Consider the following 18,693-nt stretch of genomic DNA (forward strand, 5'->3'; position numbering starts at 1 on the left):
GCGGGACCCACCCAATCACGGCTGTGCTTATTGCCGAGTGGTGGGGTTGGGAAGGCGGGAGGGGAGAGAGGATAGGGCCGTGCCGCTGTGTCTCAGTAACGTAGGCCGCCGATTGGTTGGTGGGCGCAGTGGGCGGGCCTCCTTCTAGCTAGTGGGTCACTGCGCCATGGCATCACTTCCGGCGCCTGCCGCCGCCGCAGCGCAGGGCCCGTAGGGGCGGAGCGGAGGACGGGGCCGCAGGGCCGAGGACGACGGCCGCGACCGGCCATTCCCTTCCCTTCCCTTCCCGCCGCGGCCCTTCCCGCACGGAGAGCGGTGGTGGGCGGCGCACCGTAGGTGAGCGGCGGCGGCGATGGCGGCGGGCCCGGCGGGCGGCGGCCGGGAGTGTGTGGGGGGGAACGGGAACGGGAGCGCGCAGGCGGGGGCGCGCGGGGCGGCGGTGGGTGACGTGTGCGGGCGGGGGGCGGGGCGGAGAGCTCCGGGTCGTCCGCCCCTTCCCCGGTCTCCGTCGCGGGTGACCCCTCCGGGTTATTTGGAAGCCCCACGGGAGACGGAGGAGCGGGCGTGGAAGGTGGTGAGGGGCGGGTGGGGAGCCGGTCGCGGTCCCGGTGCCTGCGGGGAGAGTGCGGTCGTCGGAGTTCTGCCGGTGGGGAGCGGATGGAGATCGGTACCGGCGGCGTGGAGGACTGCGGCTGGCCGGGGAACGCGGTTCTGTTGCGCTCGAGAAGAAGCCGTAGGGCGGAACGCGGTCCCCGTCCTCGGTGGGGGTTTCCATCCACTGGGAAACTCGACGTTTCCGTGGGCCTGCGGGGACGCGGAGCACCTGCGGCGGTTCTTCCTGCTTGGGTCCGGTGGAACGAAGCTGGCTCTTGGCCTCTGCCCCGGGACTGCTGGAAAAGTGTTTGGTTCTGACCTGGGTAAGACGGACGAACCTGCGTTGCCGAGTGCGAGAGGCTGCTTGTGACCTGGAGGGCCTTTTCGTTGGGCGTGCGGCGACGTCTCCGTAAGACGCAAAACTAAAACACGTGGATGCGTTTTTAACTGCTGATGATGGAAGGACGAGGCGTAGATGCTATGTTGAGTTTTGAGGGGGACGTAAAACTTGGATGTTTCAGGCAATGTAAAAAAGAAAAAAAAGGCATGACTCCATTTTTCAGGACAGTGCCTTTCAGTGCATTCAGGAATGAGCACGGGAACAACAGCCTTTCCTATCTATCAGTTACTTTAACGTTCTGGAATTTTCAGAGAAACATACCTTCAGGTGGCAAGTTATAAATTAGGTTTTACTTTCTCGTACTTGGTGTAACTATTGAGTCATAGTTCATCTTGTGGAGAACAGCATACAGGTGGAGAGGTGTTACATGTACTGTTGGTATACAAAAGTTACATGCACACCAGCTGCTTCTGTGGAATGTATGTGGTACCTCTGTGGTATTGACCTCACTAGCTGCCGGGTTTTCTTATGGTCGTGCTAACGAAGGCAAACTGCTGTAAACCCATGTTATAAAGAAAAGGTAGACCTGGAGCGATGTCTGTGTAAAAACAGAGAAGGAAGTTACCATCTTTGAACTGAAAAAAGCTGATTAATTTCTTCCTCCACCTTTCAAAAATTACTCAGAAGGACTTCAGTTAATTCAGCATAATACATTCAAATAATGTAAATTGTTACCTTCTAGTGTGACTTCTAAACAGTAATTAAGGCAACGTGTTCTTTTTCATTCTTCATTAGTACATGCTTCTATTGAGTTTTGTGGCAAGGCTTTGGTAGCAGGGGGACTGCAGGGGTGGCTTCTGTGAGAAGATATCAGAAGCTGCCCCATATCAGATGGAGCCCGTTCCAGCCAGCTCCAAGACGGACCCACCGTTGGCCAAGGCCGAGCCAGTAGGCAATGGTGATAGCACCTCTCTGATAACGTATTTAAGAAAGGGTAGAAAACACTGCACAACAGCAGCTGGGAGAGAGGAGTGAGAAAATGTGAGAAACAACTCTGCAGATGCCCAGGTCAGTGAAGAAGGGGGGGGGGGGGGAGGTGCTGCAGGCACCAGAGCAGAGATTCCCCTGCAGCCCATGGGGAAGACCACGGCGAGGCAGGCTGTCTCCCTGCAGCCCATGGAGGTCCACGCTGGAGCAGGTGGATGTGCCCTGGAGGAAGCTGCAACCCGTGGAGAGCCCATGCTGGAGCAGGCTGCTGGCAGGACCTGCAGCCCCGTGGAGAGAAGAGCCCACACTGGAGCAGGTTTGCTGGCAGGACTTGTGACCCCATGGGGATTCCATGCTGGAGCATTGTGCTCCTGAAGGACTGTACCCCGTGGAAAGGACCCACGCTGGAGCAGTTTGTGAAGAACTGCAGCCCATGGGAAGGACCCATGTTGGAGAGGTTCGTGAAGGACTGTCTCCCATGGGAGGGACCCCATGCTGGAGCAGGGGAAGGGTGTGAGGAGGAAGGAGCAGCAGAGATGAAGTGTTATGAACTGACCGCTACCTCCGTTGTCTATCCCCCTGTGCTGCTTGGGGAGAGGAGGTAGAAGAGTTGGGAGTGAAGTTGAGCCTGGGGAGAAGGGGGGGGGGGGGGGGGGGGGGAAGGTGTTTTTAGTTTTATTCTTCTTTCTTTCTATCCTACTCTGTTATTTATTGGCAGTAAATTAAATTAATCTGCTCCAAGTCGAGTGTTTCGGATGGTGGTTGGTGAATGATCTCCCTGTCCTTACTTCAGCCCGCAAGCTTTTCATCTTACTTTCTCCCCCATCTTGCTGAGGAGGATGAGAGAGTGGCTGGGTGGGTGTCTGATCAAGCCACCACAATGCCAAAGTAGACAGAACTGTGCAGTACGTCCATGTAGATTTTTTTCCCTTCTGAGGGTAAAATAATGTTAGAAGATGAGTTTTTGAAATGAGTTTTGGAAGATCAGAAGCAGACAATTCAGCAGTTCTCATTTGAAATACAGTAGTAATCTGCTGAATCAGTTATGTGGACATAGTTATTTGCTTAGGCTGAAGATGTGTAATACTAATAATCCATTGTGGTGGTGTTGGTGTTGCTTCAATCTAAACCATTTCCTGGCAAACGTAGATTTATTCATTATGCAGTTAACCCTAGTTTCATTGGGGTTAAAAGCTTAGGCAAAGGAATCACCAAGGAAGGTGGTTGGATGGCATTGTTTAAAATTTTTGAATCTCTGGTAAACAGTGAAGTTGAGCTAGATTTAGAAATTATTGCCATATTGAGCAAGACGACATCATGCTGGCACTGAGCTGTCTGTGCCTACCCTTTCCTGTGGGATCCTTGCCTGTAGACCTTTGGTTCTGAGTGGTGTTTGTGGTTTGATTCATGAACTGGGGGTGGTGGTAGGCAGGAGAAGCTGGCAACTGAGTTTCCTTTGCAGCATTGGGCATTCTTGTGGAAGGACGATGGCAGTGACAGATACTGCCGTGGTACCATGAACCTCAGGAGAGCTTTTCTGAACTGGTAACGTAACTATGAGTTCAGATCAATCCTCTTTGATGGCAGTTTGTTTTCCCATGCCCTTAAATGGCTTTACTGCCAGTTCTGTATAGCAGCATTCTCTGCTTTTCCCTTTGTAAATAAATCAGATAGTGATACTGCCCAAACAGCTTTCCTCAGGTGTTTCACTGTGCAATGCCTAAAAAACTGTTGTGCTCATGGGAACAGCCGTTTTCTCCTATCTAGATACAGTTTTATAGCTTCCTAAGATCAAGAATAGAATCCATGATCTTCTTTTCCTGTTTCCTATTGATACCAAGAAAACACTACGCTTTTGTAAGTTGACCAGAAAAGCATAGTCAGCTCTTCTGAGAGAGACTGACGCCTGTGAAAGCTATGGTACTGACCTTCAGGCCCAAACAGTGAAGGGGTTAGCCAGGAATTACAAGGCAACAGTGTTCAGTCTGTTCAGAATATGCAGCAGTACAGGTGTGTTAAACAGTAGAATCACAACAAAGAACCCCCCTGGTGACAAGCTGAGATGGCACATCAAAATGCAGGAGTGTCACATTTCCGTCTCCTCCTGCGTGTCCTCCTCTGAAGTATTACACTGTGCTGCAGGATCCACCTGAGAGACCCAGAGATGAATCGCAGGGCTGGGAGGAGGTGAGGTGGAAACATCAGGAAGCAGGAGGATGGCCATGTCACAGGTAGTATCTGTTTCTTCAGATAACTAAGAGTGTCTAAGAAAAACCTAGCCTTTTTTTTTAGGAAGCTTTTTGTTGCTCCTTTCAAAGATGCTCTTTGCAGTTGGCAGGCTGTGCCGTTACTGTTTGTTAACGAGTTGGTGTTGCCGTGGGTTGGACTGTCTATTATGCGGTACCTTTTAGATGATCAGAAAATACTAAGCCATATCCTAATCTCTTACTCTTCTCTGGAAGGCTGATGCAACCAGCAGCAGTGTTTGCAGTGCAGTTTATCCTTTCTGATTCTTAGGCAAGTTGTAATTCATCTTTGCTGACAACAGGAAGATTAACTGTGTGAGTTGAACTGTATATAAAACCTGGCTAAGGAAACACCTCAAATCAGATGTTGTGAGCTCAACTGTCAGTCATGAAAGTCACGCACGTGCGCGCACACACACGCACACACCACGCTCACGCACACACACACAAAAATGCCTTTCATGGCTGGCACTCATTGTATTGTTGCATACCCGAAAGTGATATAACACTGGAGTCTACTTCAGTTGTATGGGGCAAATCCAGAAATCATTTCAACTACTGTTAACTAAAATTCCACCATATGCTAAGTTTGAAAACACTCTCAGAGCAGAGAACACACACCCTCCATGTTTCAAAGTGTCAAAACTTGCTGAAGATGTCAAAGAAAGTGAAGACTTCCATTTCGTCCTGCCTCTACCCTCCCACCGTCCTGCTGACTTGCTAAAAAACCAACAAAACTGGTAGTACAAAGTGTTTTCTAAAATAACACTTGTATCACTGACTCCTATCTAGATTTATGTTTGTATTTCAGGCTTCAGGGGAGCTTTTTATGAGATATATTATTTCAAGCACAATGGTTAAGCACAGTACAAGTGTATTACAATCTTTTGTAAAATGTAGTTTAAGCTAAAAGGCAAACAGTTATTAATCTTATATTGGCACACTTTCAAGTTTTGGCTATATGCCAGGGATTCCTGCAGGCGTGGTACCTAGAATATAAAATGCATTTAAATACAGATTGTTGGGAATGGGGTTTGAGGTGCAAGTAATAAATTGTCTTTCATTTATCTGATAAGGAAAAAAGCAAGTACCTACTCTAAAGTTTTCAGTAGTACATTGGTATGTGAGATTTATTCTGATACTGTTCTGCTGAATGATATAGTTGAGGCAGCTTTTGTTGTTGGTTTTAGTAACAAAATCAATTGCATTGCAAAATTTTTAAAAGCTTCTTTAGGGTGCTTTTTTTTTTTTTTTGACTGTGTATGTTTGCTTGGCAGTGGCTCAGGATTGCAGTGTAATCTAAACTGTTTCCTTTATTATTGGACATAGTAATAAAGTTTTACATAGATCATTATTCAGGTTCCTTATTTTTCACACTATTTTATAGTGAGTTAACTTTAACTTTTTTTCAGAGAAGCAAGAGAAAAGTTTTTGATTCTGCAGTAGTTTCAGTGCCAGTGTACTTGCTTTGTCCCATCTTGCGGCCGCTTAAGTATTAGAGCAGAGGGATTTGATGGAAAAAGGGGCTGTGAGTCTACGTAGTATTATCAATGGTAATCATTCAAGAAATAGAAAGAAACCGTATGAAGAAATTATTAGCATCACGAGTAGTAGAAATATGTGCTAATAAAACCTGAATTCTTATGGAAAAATCCATAGTGTCCCTTCTCCTGCTACATGATTGTTACCAGCTGTCCCTTGTGTTTCCTACCTGCCTGGCTGGGTAGATGGCTGCGTGAATGCCTCATTCGTAGCTGTGTGTGCAGACTGGCCAGCTGGCTTGTTTTGGTTTTGGGTGTTTTGTGTTGCTTAAGAGAATAAGGGAATTAATTATGAATCTGTGAGAAGTAGTCCGTATAAATTTGGCTTCTTCTGTAACCAGACATGAACTTCAACAAAAAATGTGGGAATTCAGTATCTCATCTCCTTTTTGTTAAATTTGGTTGGAGTTGACAGAGACTCTGAGGTTAATAGCCAATGGGAAATTAATAAACTGGCTGTGTCATTGTAAATTGTAGGTCTTTCTTCCTAGAATTCCAAAACACTTGCACATCAACCTCCCGATTAGGTATTTTTAATCCTGATGCTTTCTTAATATGAAAGGCTTAGTTTAAGAAATTGAAGCCTTATCTTCATCCACGTGTATAGGAATATTTTACTATGTGCCACCGTGAATGTTCGGTTACGTGATCAAGCTCCTCTGCACAGCCCCAAGGGAGCCTGGAGAGGCAATGGCAGGAGGGGGAGCCCAAACAGTACCCTGCGAGGCTGCTCCCAAGCCTTTCCCTGGAGCCAGCCCATCACAGGCCCATCTCCGCAGCCCCAGAGGAGCACAGGGGCACAGGTGGGAACCCAAACCAAGGACCCCGGGAAAGGAGCACCCTCTCCAGGGCAGTCCCAGCAAAGCCTTTGCCCAGTGTCCCGTCATACTAAGGGTGTTGCTGCCCACTGCTGGGACACGTGGGCTGCAGGGGAAAACCAGTTTGGGATCCCACAGGACTTACTATGCGATGTTTAGGGGAGGAACCAAAAGTGGGGCAAAGGAGGAGTTTAGGGGATTTGGGGAGGAACAAGTGTTGAAATATAGAGGGGTAAGGGGATGAAAAGGGCTGGCTGCATGTAGGCAGTTGGCTGGTCACTGCGCTTGCCTGGCCATGCCCTGCACTTGATCAGCGCCTTGTGTCCTGCTCCTTATTAAATTCCATTTTGGCTCTGTCCTGGGTGAGGGCTCTCTGGTTGGTGTGAGTGCAGCCACAGGGCACATTGGAGCAAGCATGGGTGAGCAAAGATCAACTGCATGAGCTGGTGAAGTGACCTGGGAGCAAGGGGGTCTGTGGGTCCCTAAGGGCAGCTCTGGTGTGAGAGTGTCTGTGTCTATAGGGGCAAGAACATGGCGGGGTCAGATGTGGGACCAGGGGAGTCCCAGTTGGCTCTGTGTACCTGTGACAGTCTGTACTGGCAACTGGAGCCAGCCTGTGGCCTCAGGGACTCGTATGTCTGCAGGCTGGGGATGGGGAGACTGGGACCCAGGGGACAGCTACTGGGAGAGCCAGCTACTGGGAGAGCCAGCTGCTGGAGGGGTCCGCCTTGTACGCCTGTATGCCTGTTCTTGCTGGTGGACTTCCATCTTGCCCAGCCAGAGAGGGGAGCAGGACAAGGCCTCTGGTGCTACCTGTGTTTGTGTGAGTGCCGAGTGTCTCTTGTTGCATATACGTGTGCTCTGTGCACTGGTGCCTGCTGCAAATGCATCTTCTCCTACTCTCCTGCTGGGACGTGGGGATGTTTAGCAGGAGCAGCCTTGCCTCTCTTGGGCTGTTAGATCTGCTGTGGTATGTTTTCCTCTAGCAGTGAAGAGGCAAGTTAAGTATTTAAATATCTACTGAGCACACTTTCTATTCAAAGGTTAATTATCTTTTTAAGCGTGTAATCAAAATGCTAGGGAGAAAATGCTTCCTTATTAATTTCTACTAAATCAATCTTACATTAAAAAAATCCATAGTTCTCCTAAAAGTCTTCTGAAAATACCAAAGAAAGCTGTAAAATTGAAAGTCAGAGAGGTAAGTGCATATAAAAGTACACCTCCAGTGACCTGTGGTTTAGTGCCTTCCCCAGGTAGAGGTGGCATCTGAATATTTAATAGCTCTCAATTGTTGTGGTTTTTTGATGAATCTATGTAATGGCTGTTGAATTCATGTGTACTTGCCCACGGCAGGGAGTTCTATAGCTTTACTGCGTTATGTGAAGGAGTATTTCTTTGATTCTGACCCTGCTGGTTTCATTTCATAGGCCTTAGTCTAGGGACATGCAGAACAGTTGTTTTCCAGTCAGGATTTCGTAGATGGTTTTTCATTGCTTGCCCTTAGAATTTTCATGGCTCTGACTATTTGTATTTATAGTAAAACTACTTGTAGCTAAACAATTTGGTATAGTTTCTTTTCACTTGTGGTCATTTGTTTGATTATAAAACTAAGCTGTTATCTTTCCTGCTGCTCTCCAAAAGGCTGCTGGACTCAATGTCTGCTGTTTGTACCACTGATGCCCCCCCTGAGTCCCACTGACTGGTTCTGATTCAGCTGAAGATTTCATCTAACATTCCCTGGGTCCCCAGGATGTGAACTGGAGCTGGCTGTGAGCCTCCTGAAGGCTGCAGAGACTGGCTACTGAAACCACTCACTATTCAGTTGGGAGCATCACTGTCCATCATCCGAATAGGCATTTACACACCATGTAATGGGATGCCGCCCACCAGATGCTGGAGACGTTGGGTCATTTGATAGGGGAATGATGGGGATGTGCAGCCCACGGGTGGTTCAGGGGAGTCCTTATGGCCAGCTGTTGCTGAAAGGCCAGGTATCACTGAAGCAGGAGGGGAAGACAAGACTGAATGTGCGTATCCAGAAATACGCCACTCATATATTTTGGTATCGACTTAGATGCATTGCATGTATTTAGTAACCTGAAGTAGCTGATATGTCACTGGATGTGGTATGTGGGTAGTGTGCAGTATATACAACTGAAAGCGAGTTTTATAATTTTCAGCTGATCTTGTATGAGATCTCAGCTTCACTGTGGGGTCTGTGTTTGTTCATTCTGGTTCAAGGACTTTAGCCCTTACGGTGTAGTAAAAGTTAAATACCAAGCCAAATTAATGTTACTTGAAGCAAAACTGGGGTTTGTCTCGTTCGAGGTGCACGAAGGATGCAATCACTTTTGGTGACTGTAAGCAAGGACTCTCTCTGAATTCTGAAATCCCAAATCATTGCTCAAAACAATGACTCTCGCCTGTTTTCTGTGGTTCAAATACATATTGCTGCCTGGGCAGAAATACCTTGGACCATCGCTGTAACCCATCTTCCTTTCTGGAGTCCAGCTCAATCTTTTTACTGACATGAGACCCTGTCCTCATGTCGTTTGGTGTTTTCCACCTCCAGTCTTCTCTGGGCATTGGTTCGAATGCGTTATTACATACCCTGCTGAAGCACACCGCCTGCTGGGATTGGCTTGATAAAGGCAATGCATGAGCTCTCAAGTATTTTTTATCTTCTACAGTGTGTTTCCTAAAATGACCTAAAGCAGTGCACAGACTGGGAACTGTTGGGGTGCTTGTGAACAGCTTGCTTCTGACAACCCTTGAAGCTGGAGCAGTCTCTGCTGGGGCCTGTGCTTTCTGCAAAAAAGGTACAAGTGGAACGATTTCGTTCTTGGTTGCAGGTGGGGCACAACAAAGTGCTCGCATCTTAGCTGCCTTTGTAGGTGGTGGTACTAACGGTTCAGCACTGCTGCATTTTGGAAAGTCACTGTAGTTAATATCACGGTGTCGTCTAGTTCTGATCCTCAGGGAAAGGAGATCCCTTGCCTCTCCTGGTGTGGTAGGTGCCTGACGTTTTCCAGGGTGACTGCTAGTGGGCTGTATTGTTTTACACTGTGCAGATTAGCCCTGCATATAGCCGTAGAACTGTGAAATGGTTCCTTGGAGCTGTCACTCTTGACTGGGGAGTAAAGTGAAAAGAAAGTCGACAAACATCTAGGCCCCCTAAGAGCACACTGATGCTATAGTGATGCTACTCTAAATGGAGCGAGAGTTTCTTTGTTGCTCTGGCAACTGTTGCCCCCCTGCCCCCATCTCCTCCCCCTCTCTCCAAATGCCCCCTAGATCCTGTGTTTTAGTCCTGTGAAGCTAAGGATAGAGCATTAGCTCTGGCGTAACACTTGGCCCATCTCAGAGGTGAGCAAAAGAAGATAAATGAAGAATTGTTTGGCAATCCCCTCTCAACTTTCCAGAGATGCCTGGCTGGAGGGGAACTTTACTTACAGAGGAGATTGTCCCTGCATGGTGCTTTCTGGGACAAAGCAGGGCATGAGTTTAACCAGGTGTGCCTGAGCAGAAAAGGCAAGGCAGCGATGTAGCAGCACTGCTCACAAAGCAGCCTTGGCCTCTGCCACATTCCAGACACTTCTTGCTGGGACTTGTGGCTCTTGTCACAGGCTCCCCATCTTCCTTTTGTCTTGCTGCCTGAGGTCAGTGAGTTTCAGGGTCAGCTCCTTTGTTCCTCCCTCCTCCTACAACCACCAGGAAGCATCTCCTCACTTCTTGTGTTGCACTTCTCTTGGAGAAAACGTGCAGAAATAAAAACCGTGCAATTCCAAAGTTTGTCTTGTTTAACCTTTTTTTTTTTGAAAATGTCATCTTATTTTTACTGTCAAATACACATTCTTAGTGAAAGATAAATAAAATCACCTATGGTCTGTATTCCTATTTCTTACTTAAAAAAGGGGCAAAATCAAATTCTTCTGTTTTATTACATAACTTCATTTATAGAGATAAGGAGGACTGTGACACAGTACTCAATTAAATCTCATTACGGTGCTTATTTCAGGCATTCAGGAATCGTAGCCTTAGTGCTGCCAAATTAGGAGATTTTTGAATGCTGCCAATAAGCCTGGACCCTCACCATTGCTGGAAGGCATGAAGTGTAATTTATTTATTTCTTCTTTTTAAAATACACAGGAACCAATTATGGTTGGAGGCAACAGATTTTTGCCAGCAGAATTTTTGGCTTTTCAGCGTTTAGGTAAAACTGTGGTTCTTTGCCAGCCTGTATCCTTTGGAGAGGGGCAAGGTTCTTTGTCCACGGACTAGGTGGTAAAATCTTTCTCCAGCAAAGACCTGCAAAGTGTATGTCATGTGCCTTAGAGAAGGAGGAGGTGGGTGAATGCCAGCTGCCTCTCGGCTGGAGAACAGCAGCTGCTCTTAGATTAGCTCCAGCCTGGCAGCTGAGGCAGGCAGGGGCTGTTTACTGAGATTTTTTGTGACCTAATGGTTTTAGTCTTTGTGCTTTTATGTTAGTTTGCCACCTCTTCTGGCATGAATTCAGATCTCTTTGCCTACTGTACTACCAATTCCTTTTCTTTTATGTCGCCCCATGTTAGTCCAAGTGCAGCAAAAGCCGCAGATTTGAGCAGGTCCATTTGTTTGTCCAGGTTGCCCCTAAGGGATTTCGTAAGCCTGGGAATCAGAAAACGGTAGCTGTTCATCACACAGTAGTGTCCATAGTAGCCTCAAGACAGGCTAAAAACTGAGAGCATCTGCATCTAGGGCCTCCCTACCCTGTAGCTGTCTGTAGTCTCCCTGACAATGCAGAACTTTGTTATTTAATGACAAGAAGTGTTATAGAACACAATTACTCTGCCCATCCCTTCCGTAACTATTGGAGACACTGGCAAGTTTGACTGATGAGACTACTATTTTAAGTCCAACATGGTTTATAGCTGTAGGCCTAATAGAAAAGGCAGGTGTAGGTTTGTACCCTCGCTGGATGGAGAACCCACCATGTGTTCAGCTCGTGCTTGTTCTGCTCTGCCAGTGGATGGTATGACTGGGAAACCTCGCTCAGCCCCAGACCCAGCCTGAGCTTCCTCTGGGATCTGGGGGGATTTGGTCTGATGCAGTGTGGAGTGGGAGCAAGCAGGGTTATTGCGCAGGGAGTGAGGGCACACAGAGCATGTGTTAACTTCGTTTCCTAATGAGAAACCTAATCTCATGATGCTTGCAGAATGGCTCCTGAACTAATTCAAAAGAAGTGTATTCTTTATAAAAGAGAATCAAGAACCTTCCACTTTCCCTTGACATGTTAATGGTGATAATCCAAGGCTGGGGAACATTGCAGATGTACTTTCCTAGTTTAAGCTGAGCTGCTGCCGGAAGCCCACAGATCTTTATAATTCTACAGCTGCCTGCATACGTATGTGTAAGTGTGTAAATCCATCAGTGATCTTCTGTGTATTGTTTGGCTTTTTGACCTTTACCAACATGGTTTTGCAGCACTGTGTGTCTTGAAGACGGTAGTCCCCAGTCTGCCCTGCCTCCCTTACTGCCTTCTGCCTTGCAGCAAAGGAGAGCACAGAGGTTTGAGCTGCTGCAGGCTGAGGGGGCTTTTGTGGCCACATGCCACTGTTCCTCCATGCCTGCGATCTCAGGAGTTGCTCTTTGCATATGTGAGGTTTTGCTTTTTCTGCTGATCCTTCCAAGTAAATAGTTAATCTCTGTCCATCCAGGTGAACAACATTCCAAAGCAATTAACAATCTACATCAACAGCTGTACCCATTTTCCTCTGAATGAATGGGTGTTCTTGGCAGCTGCTGTGTCTGGCCTGAGCATACCTTCTGAGCAAAGTCATTGCATAAAGTGAGACACCTGCGAAGAGTTTGAAATACAAACATTATTTCTGAACAAACTTTACTGGTCAAACGTGACTATGGGAAGCTTTGTGTGCAACTTACTCATGAAGCTTGTGACCGTACACATATGCAAATGGAGCATATGGTTTGTTCACAACGTGTGTGCATTTGAGGACAGAATTTCTAAATCGGCAGACTCATATTTGATCCCTCTTCAAAAGTATAATTCTTTCTGTGTGACCTTTTATTTTAGCTGCTTTACAGTCTTCATGCGTCACACGATACTGTGGTACTGCTATTGAAAAATAAACGTGAACACAAAAATGTGTGTGTGTATGTCCTATACATGCAACCTTTCTGTTCCCCAAATCTCATACTTTTTGATTTGTCATGAGAAAAAATAGATATATCACCAAAAGTCACCTATTTAGCCTTTAGGTGAGTCTACTAAGATTTTACTTACATTATGTTAATGGAAATTTAAGAAGAAAACACCCCTGAGTGTGTCTAGTTGTCTTGTTGAGTAGTGCACCATTTTGTCAAAAGCTTCCTATAACTTCCTTATGGACCAAGAAGGTTTATAAGGAATAGCAAGCAGAGAGATGGCTCTTATAGTTGGCAAACTTTTCTATCTTACTACCATTTTATTTATTTTGTGCAAAAACCAGAAGACATTCAGTACATCCCAGCTGATAAACTATAGTGAATAAGAAAACTGTAGTGCAATTCTGATAGCTAAAGGTGGCAGCTTGAGATAAGAGCTGACCACTTGTTCCAGTGCAGAAGTGTCTCCCTTCTTTTCCATTAACTCTTTTCTGTGTTTCTATGTTGAAAGCAGATACTCGAATGACAGTTCTGCACAGTAGCTGAGAAACTGTGCAGAGAGTCATTTGCAGAAGGCGAAGCTGGATTAAATGAGATGAGAGTTAAAGTTCAGACTTTTCAGTGGGAGGTTATCTAATAACGTGAGCAATTTATCAAAGGTTGCAGTAGATTATTCACAGTTAGATTTTTTTAAAAACCAGGATTAAATGTTCTACTAAAGAGTGTGTTTGAGTTTGGACAGGAGCTAACAGAGGTGAAATGACCTGCGTTATTCAGTTTGCAGCAGAGCTGCCTGTGACACGTCTGATGCTGAGGTGGCTGTTACACTAGGTCAGCTCCATGGCAGAACCTGTATTTTCTTCCACATCCTGCTCTGCAAGATTGCCAGCTTTGATACAGTACCAATGTGGCAGTGGTAAATTAAGATCAGTTATTGTTCATCTGTCTTTCAGCTGTCATCTTTCATTTTTAAACCTGGTTTCGCTTTGGTCTGACCAGGACTTCAGCCATTTTTAATATTATAGTTTCTTCTGTTTTGTTTTATAGGATCATGGATTTTCCAGGACACTTTGAGCAAATCTTTCAGCAGCTCAACTACCAGAGGCTTCACGGCCAGCTTTGTGACTGTGTCATTGTGGTGGGAAACAGGCATTTCAAAGCCCATCGCTCTGTTTTGGCAGCATGTAGCACACATTTCCGAGCTCTGTTTACTGTAGCGGAAGGAGATCAGACTATGAATATGATTCAGCTGGACAGTGAAGTGGTGACAGCAGAAGCTTTTGCTGCTCTGATAGACATGATGTATACTTCCACACTAATGCTTGGGGAGAGCAATGTTATGGATGTCTTGCTGGCTGCTTCTCACTTGCATTTGAACTCTGTTGTTAAAGCCTGCAAACACTACCTTACTACCAGGACGCTGCCGATGTCTCCACCGAGTGATAGAGTTCAAGAGCAAAATGCACGCATGCAGAGGTCTTTCATGCTCCAGCAGCTTGGACTGAGCATTGTGAGCTCTGCCTTAAATTCCACTCAGAACACAGAGGAACAACCAAATACTATGAGCTCCTCGATGAGAAGTAACATCGAGCAGCGCACTACTTTTCCTATCCGTCGTCTCCACAAACGTAAACAGTCTTCTGAAGATCGGGCCAGACAGCGCATCAGGCCTACCATGGATGAGTCTGTTTCTGATGTGGCTGCAGAGAGCGGGCAGTCAGTAGTTCATTCACGGGAAGATTTCTTCTCGCCAGATTCACTGAAGATTGTGGACAACTCTAAGGCCGATGCTGTTGCTGATAACCAGGAGGATAATACTATTATGTTTGATCAGTCTTTCAGTGCTCAGGAAGATGCTCAAGTGCCCAGCCAATCTGACAACAGTGGAGGAAACATTTCACAAATGTCCATGGCATCACAGGCAACGCAGGTGGAAACCAGCTTTGACCAGGATGCTGCTTCTGAGAAGAGCAACTTCCCATGTGAGAATCCAGAGGTCAGTCTGAATGAAAAAGAGCACATGAGGGTGGTGGTGAAGTCTGAACCCTTGAGTTCTCCAGAGCCTCAAGACGAGGTGAGCGATGTCACTTCCCAAGCGGAGGGCAGTGAGTCTGTTGAAGTGGAAGGAGGAGTAGTGAGCGCAGAGAAGATAGAACTGAGTCCCGAGAGCAGTGATCGTAGCTTTTCTGACCCACAGTCCAGTACTGATAGGGTGGGAGACATCCATATTATGGAGGTGTCAAATAACCTGGAACACAAATCTACTTTCAGTATCTCAAATTTTCTAAATAAAAGCAGAGGTGGTGGTTTCGGTGCTAGTCAAAACAGTGATGACAACATTCCAAATACCACCAGTGACTGCAGGATGGACAGTGATGCTTCTTATCTCATGAGTCCGGAGTCGGGGCCTGCTGGTGGCCATTCATCTGCCACTGTCTCTCATGTTGACAATCCATTTAGTGAGCCTGCAGATTCTCATTTTGTTAGACCAATGCAGGACGTGATGGGTCTCCCCTGCGTACAGACTTCTGGGTACCGGGCAGCGGAACAGTTCGGCATGGATTTTCCACGGTCGGGCTTGGGCTTGCACTCCCTGTCAAGGGCAATGATGAGCTCAGTAAGAGGTGGAGCTAGCAGCTTTCCCGGCTACCGCCGCATAGCCCCCAAAATGCCTGTGGTGACCTCTGTCAGGAGCTCCCAGCTGCAAGATAACTCATCCAGTTCCCAGCTGATCATGAATGGGACCACTTCTTTTGAAAACGGGCATCCACCACAACCTGGTCCGCCACAGCTGACAAGGGCATCTGCAGATGTCCTTTCAAAATGCAAGAAGGCCTTATCTGAGCACAACGTCTTGGTTGTAGAAGGCGCACGCAAGTATGCGTGCAAGATCTGCTGCAAGACATTTTTGACCTTGACAGACTGCAAGAAACACATCCGTGTCCACACAGGAGAAAAGCCTTACGCCTGCCTGAAGTGTGGCAAGCGGTTCAGCCAGTCCAGCCACCTGTATAAACACTCCAAGACAACCTGCCTGAGGTGGCAGAGCAGCAATCTGCCTAGCACTTTGCTTTAACCTTCTCCACCTGGGGCCTGAAGGAGAATGCCAGTGCAGATGTCTAGCTCCCTGAAGCACCACAGGAACATGAACACTATTTTCTTCAAGGCTGCAGGCTCAGAGGCTGCTCTTGTTGGTCAGTGAACACTTATGTGTGATGGTGCCACACACACAAAAGTCTTGGTTCTGTCAATTGGGGATATTACTGTACCTACCTCACAGGGGTGTTGTGAGGCTTAAACAGCTGTAAGCGAAGAAGTTGGAGATCCTCAGAAGTCACACTGTAGATGTGTGAAGTGTTACTATGATGTACGTTCAAGCCTTGGGCTGACGGGGATACAATCCCTAAAACTAAGCAGTTCCTTTGCAGGGCAGAGGGGTGAGAGCATAGTTATCTCATGAAGTAGCATGTTTCAAAAATGAGAAACTGAAGTGCAAATTTCCTCTTTTTTTTTTTTCTAAAGTATTTTGTAAAAGTGAAAGCATTTAAATAAATGACCTGTAAAACAAGTTGCTGCATTATGTATGGACAGTAATGCAAGAGCTGTTTACTGTAACTAACGCAGAGTGCGTATCTTTAAAAGAGAAAAACAACTTTGGGTGCACCTGTCTGACATAATCGTTTAAAATATGCTAATTATAAAAATAGTTTTAGGGTTATGAATGTATGTTTGGCTGTTTTGTAGTAAAGGACACTGTGTGATGAAGGTGCTTAAATTAAATCCGAGACAAGTAACTTTTGGACTGCCAGATGTATATATACTTTGAATACAGCAAGATCTGGATGTTTGACTGATTTTTTTTTCTGTAGAAACTTGTATTAAGTGATAAGTGAAGTACTGTTTCTTGTTCGTGCTATTCTTAGCAGTATTTTAACCAATTTGTATCTCCTACATTGAAATTCTATGTACACAGAAGTCTGAAAAGAGCTTGTCTTTGTCTGCTTTGGTTTTTTGAAAGAGAGGGAGAATTTGTGATGGCTTTTTTTACTGCGTAAGGTAGTCTCTTGCTGTTTCCAGATGCTGATAGTCAATCTGATCCCCATTGTTGCATAAGCATATTGTCCTTTTCTGACACTCTTATCTTCAGGCTTTAATTTCCTCCTCTGTACACTTACTTACTTTCCTTCACAACTATGGATTGTTCCTCAGATCAAACCAGTCAGGAATGATCCTCATTTGCCATATTTATTTATGTCTCTCTATAAAATGTAGTTGTCAAATCCAGTCCTTCCACTTAAAGTAGTGTCATAAATGTACTTTTCCACATAAATTTAAAAAAATCTAGCATAAATTTAATTTTTAAAAATAGCACTGTACACTTTGTATAGCAGAAATTCGGTGATTGTTATTCTTCAAGTGAATCATGTAAATCTTGTTTTAATTTCCTTTTCTTTGATACCATTGTAACTAATACTGTCTGCAGTCTCTTTTTCTTTGTTAAAGATGCACATGAACTAACTACTGGTGTTCAGCATATTAGGTTTCTAAATAAAATTTTGGAGCACTTCTGCTGATGAATGTTGCTCTGCCATGTAGGAGCTGGGTCAGGGCTGCAGCATGTCCATTCTGCTCGGGAGAGACAGAGGATTTGCGTTTCCTGCTATCTAAGTCACAGAGCAACAGCTTTCCGTTAATATAAAAAAAAATTGCAAACCTTCCCCTTTTATTTTATTCTGTATAGCAAATGTATCCTGTGTGATGATATTCAGAAGTTTTTACGGAGTTTGTGCTACCGAATAGTTAGCCTTCTTAAACATCTTGGACTTATATTCTGATAAACTGAAAATTAAAATACTAATCCACAGACCTGTAGGTCATTTAGCAGGATGAACTATCAAAACTGTTGCAGCACAGAAACCAAACAGTCATTGTCAGACCAAAGGAAACATGGAAATCTTTCTGTACTTGGCTTTATGTGAAACAGTAGTCCGCTAATGAAGAAACATGTCTTCATCTCTAATTACACTGCTTCACATTGGAAAAAAAAAAAAAAAAAAAAGCCAAATGTCTGTCAACGTGTCATTTGCACGTTGAGTATCCAAGGTAAACAGGAACGTGGAAACATGGTGAATGATTGGATTAATTCCTTTAAAATGTTAAGATTTTGTTATAGGATTTATTTAATGATCATATTTCCAGCTCTTGATTTTATAAGCATTAAGGAAATATGCTGCATTTTTTAAAGCAGTAGGATATGCCATTTTTGTTTGATAATAATTTTGATATCAGGGGACTAACAGCATTGAGCTATATACTAAACAATCTCACTGAAACATCAATAAAATGCAGTATTTTGTACTTTAATATTTTCTTGTGTTGCCTTATTAGTAATGTCCTGGTTGTTTCATCTTCCTTGCATTTCTAGTGTTTTTAAAATAGGGGGTTTTTTACATTTTCCATCTGTTTCCTATAGCACATCTGAATTCCTTGAATTCTTATGATGCATAGAAATAAAGCATCTATGTGAGTAAGGAGGTCAGAGTAATTAAGAACTAATATGAGCAGATAAATATATTTAACTGTACTTTTGATCTGTTTTTATAAAAATTTTAATGTCATTGTGACATATCAATCCTTGTGCAGGAGGACTTCTGTCTTCTTTCTTTAAGAAAAAAATCAACTTGGAGCATTTTTGGAAGTAGCAAATTTAAATTTAATTATCATTGGCATCTGGTGCACCTGGAGGAGCACACTGCAAACACAGGAGCATGTGGTCAGCTTGTTGCTTTCCTAGTCTTCCAGTATGAAGCAATATCTCAGAATGGTATATCCACTTAGCTATCCCCTACTGTAAAATGAGAGTATCTCATCTCAAAGCCTGGTAACGTTGTCAAAAAACTTGTCACCCTGACTTCTGTTCAAAGTTTAACTTCACAAATGCTACAGTGAGATCTCATGTGAAGATGTCAGTGTGTTAGTATTATGAAACATCTGAAAATAAACCCTACATTTTTGTGCTGCTG

General features: G+C 45.0%; 1 protein-coding gene across 5 annotated transcripts; it reads left to right on the forward strand.

Annotated features, from left to right (window-relative positions):
- Positions 1 to 174: 174 nt before the first annotated feature.
- On the forward strand, positions 175 to 18,693 carry ZBTB5 (zinc finger and BTB domain containing 5). 5 transcript variants are annotated; one of them, XM_052776839.1, is made up of 3 exons: positions 527 to 4,152; positions 8,168 to 9,345; positions 13,718 to 18,693. In XM_052776839.1, the coding sequence occupies exon 3, from the start codon at positions 13,722 to 13,724 to the stop codon at positions 15,744 to 15,746; it is 2,025 nt and encodes a 674-aa protein (XP_052632799.1). In that variant the 5' UTR covers positions 527 to 4,152; positions 8,168 to 9,345; positions 13,718 to 13,721; the 3' UTR covers positions 15,747 to 18,693. The 5 variants fall into 5 exon arrangements, with proteins under 5 accessions (XP_052632800.1, XP_052632801.1, XP_052632799.1 ...); XM_052776840.1 differs by lacking the exons at positions 527 to 4,152; positions 8,168 to 9,345 and adding an exon at positions 175 to 336; XM_052776841.1 differs by lacking the exon at positions 8,168 to 9,345 and having other exon boundaries at positions 526 to 4,152.

This window comes from Harpia harpyja, chromosome Z (genome assembly GCF_026419915.1).
Source record: "Harpia harpyja isolate bHarHar1 chromosome Z, bHarHar1 primary haplotype, whole genome shotgun sequence".
Taxonomy (NCBI): Eukaryota; Metazoa; Chordata; class Aves; order Accipitriformes; family Accipitridae; genus Harpia; species Harpia harpyja.

Excerpts from the sequence above, each read along its gene's own strand:
- ZBTB5 (XM_052776838.1), top strand. The coding sequence starts at position 2,137 with ATGTGCCCTGGAGGAAGCTGCAACCCGTGGAGAGCCCATGCTGGAGCA. Across the intron at positions 2,379-13,717 it reads GAAGGACCCATGTTGGAGAG|GATCATGGATTTTCCAGGAC; the intron begins GTTCGTGAAGGA and ends TTTGTTTTATAG.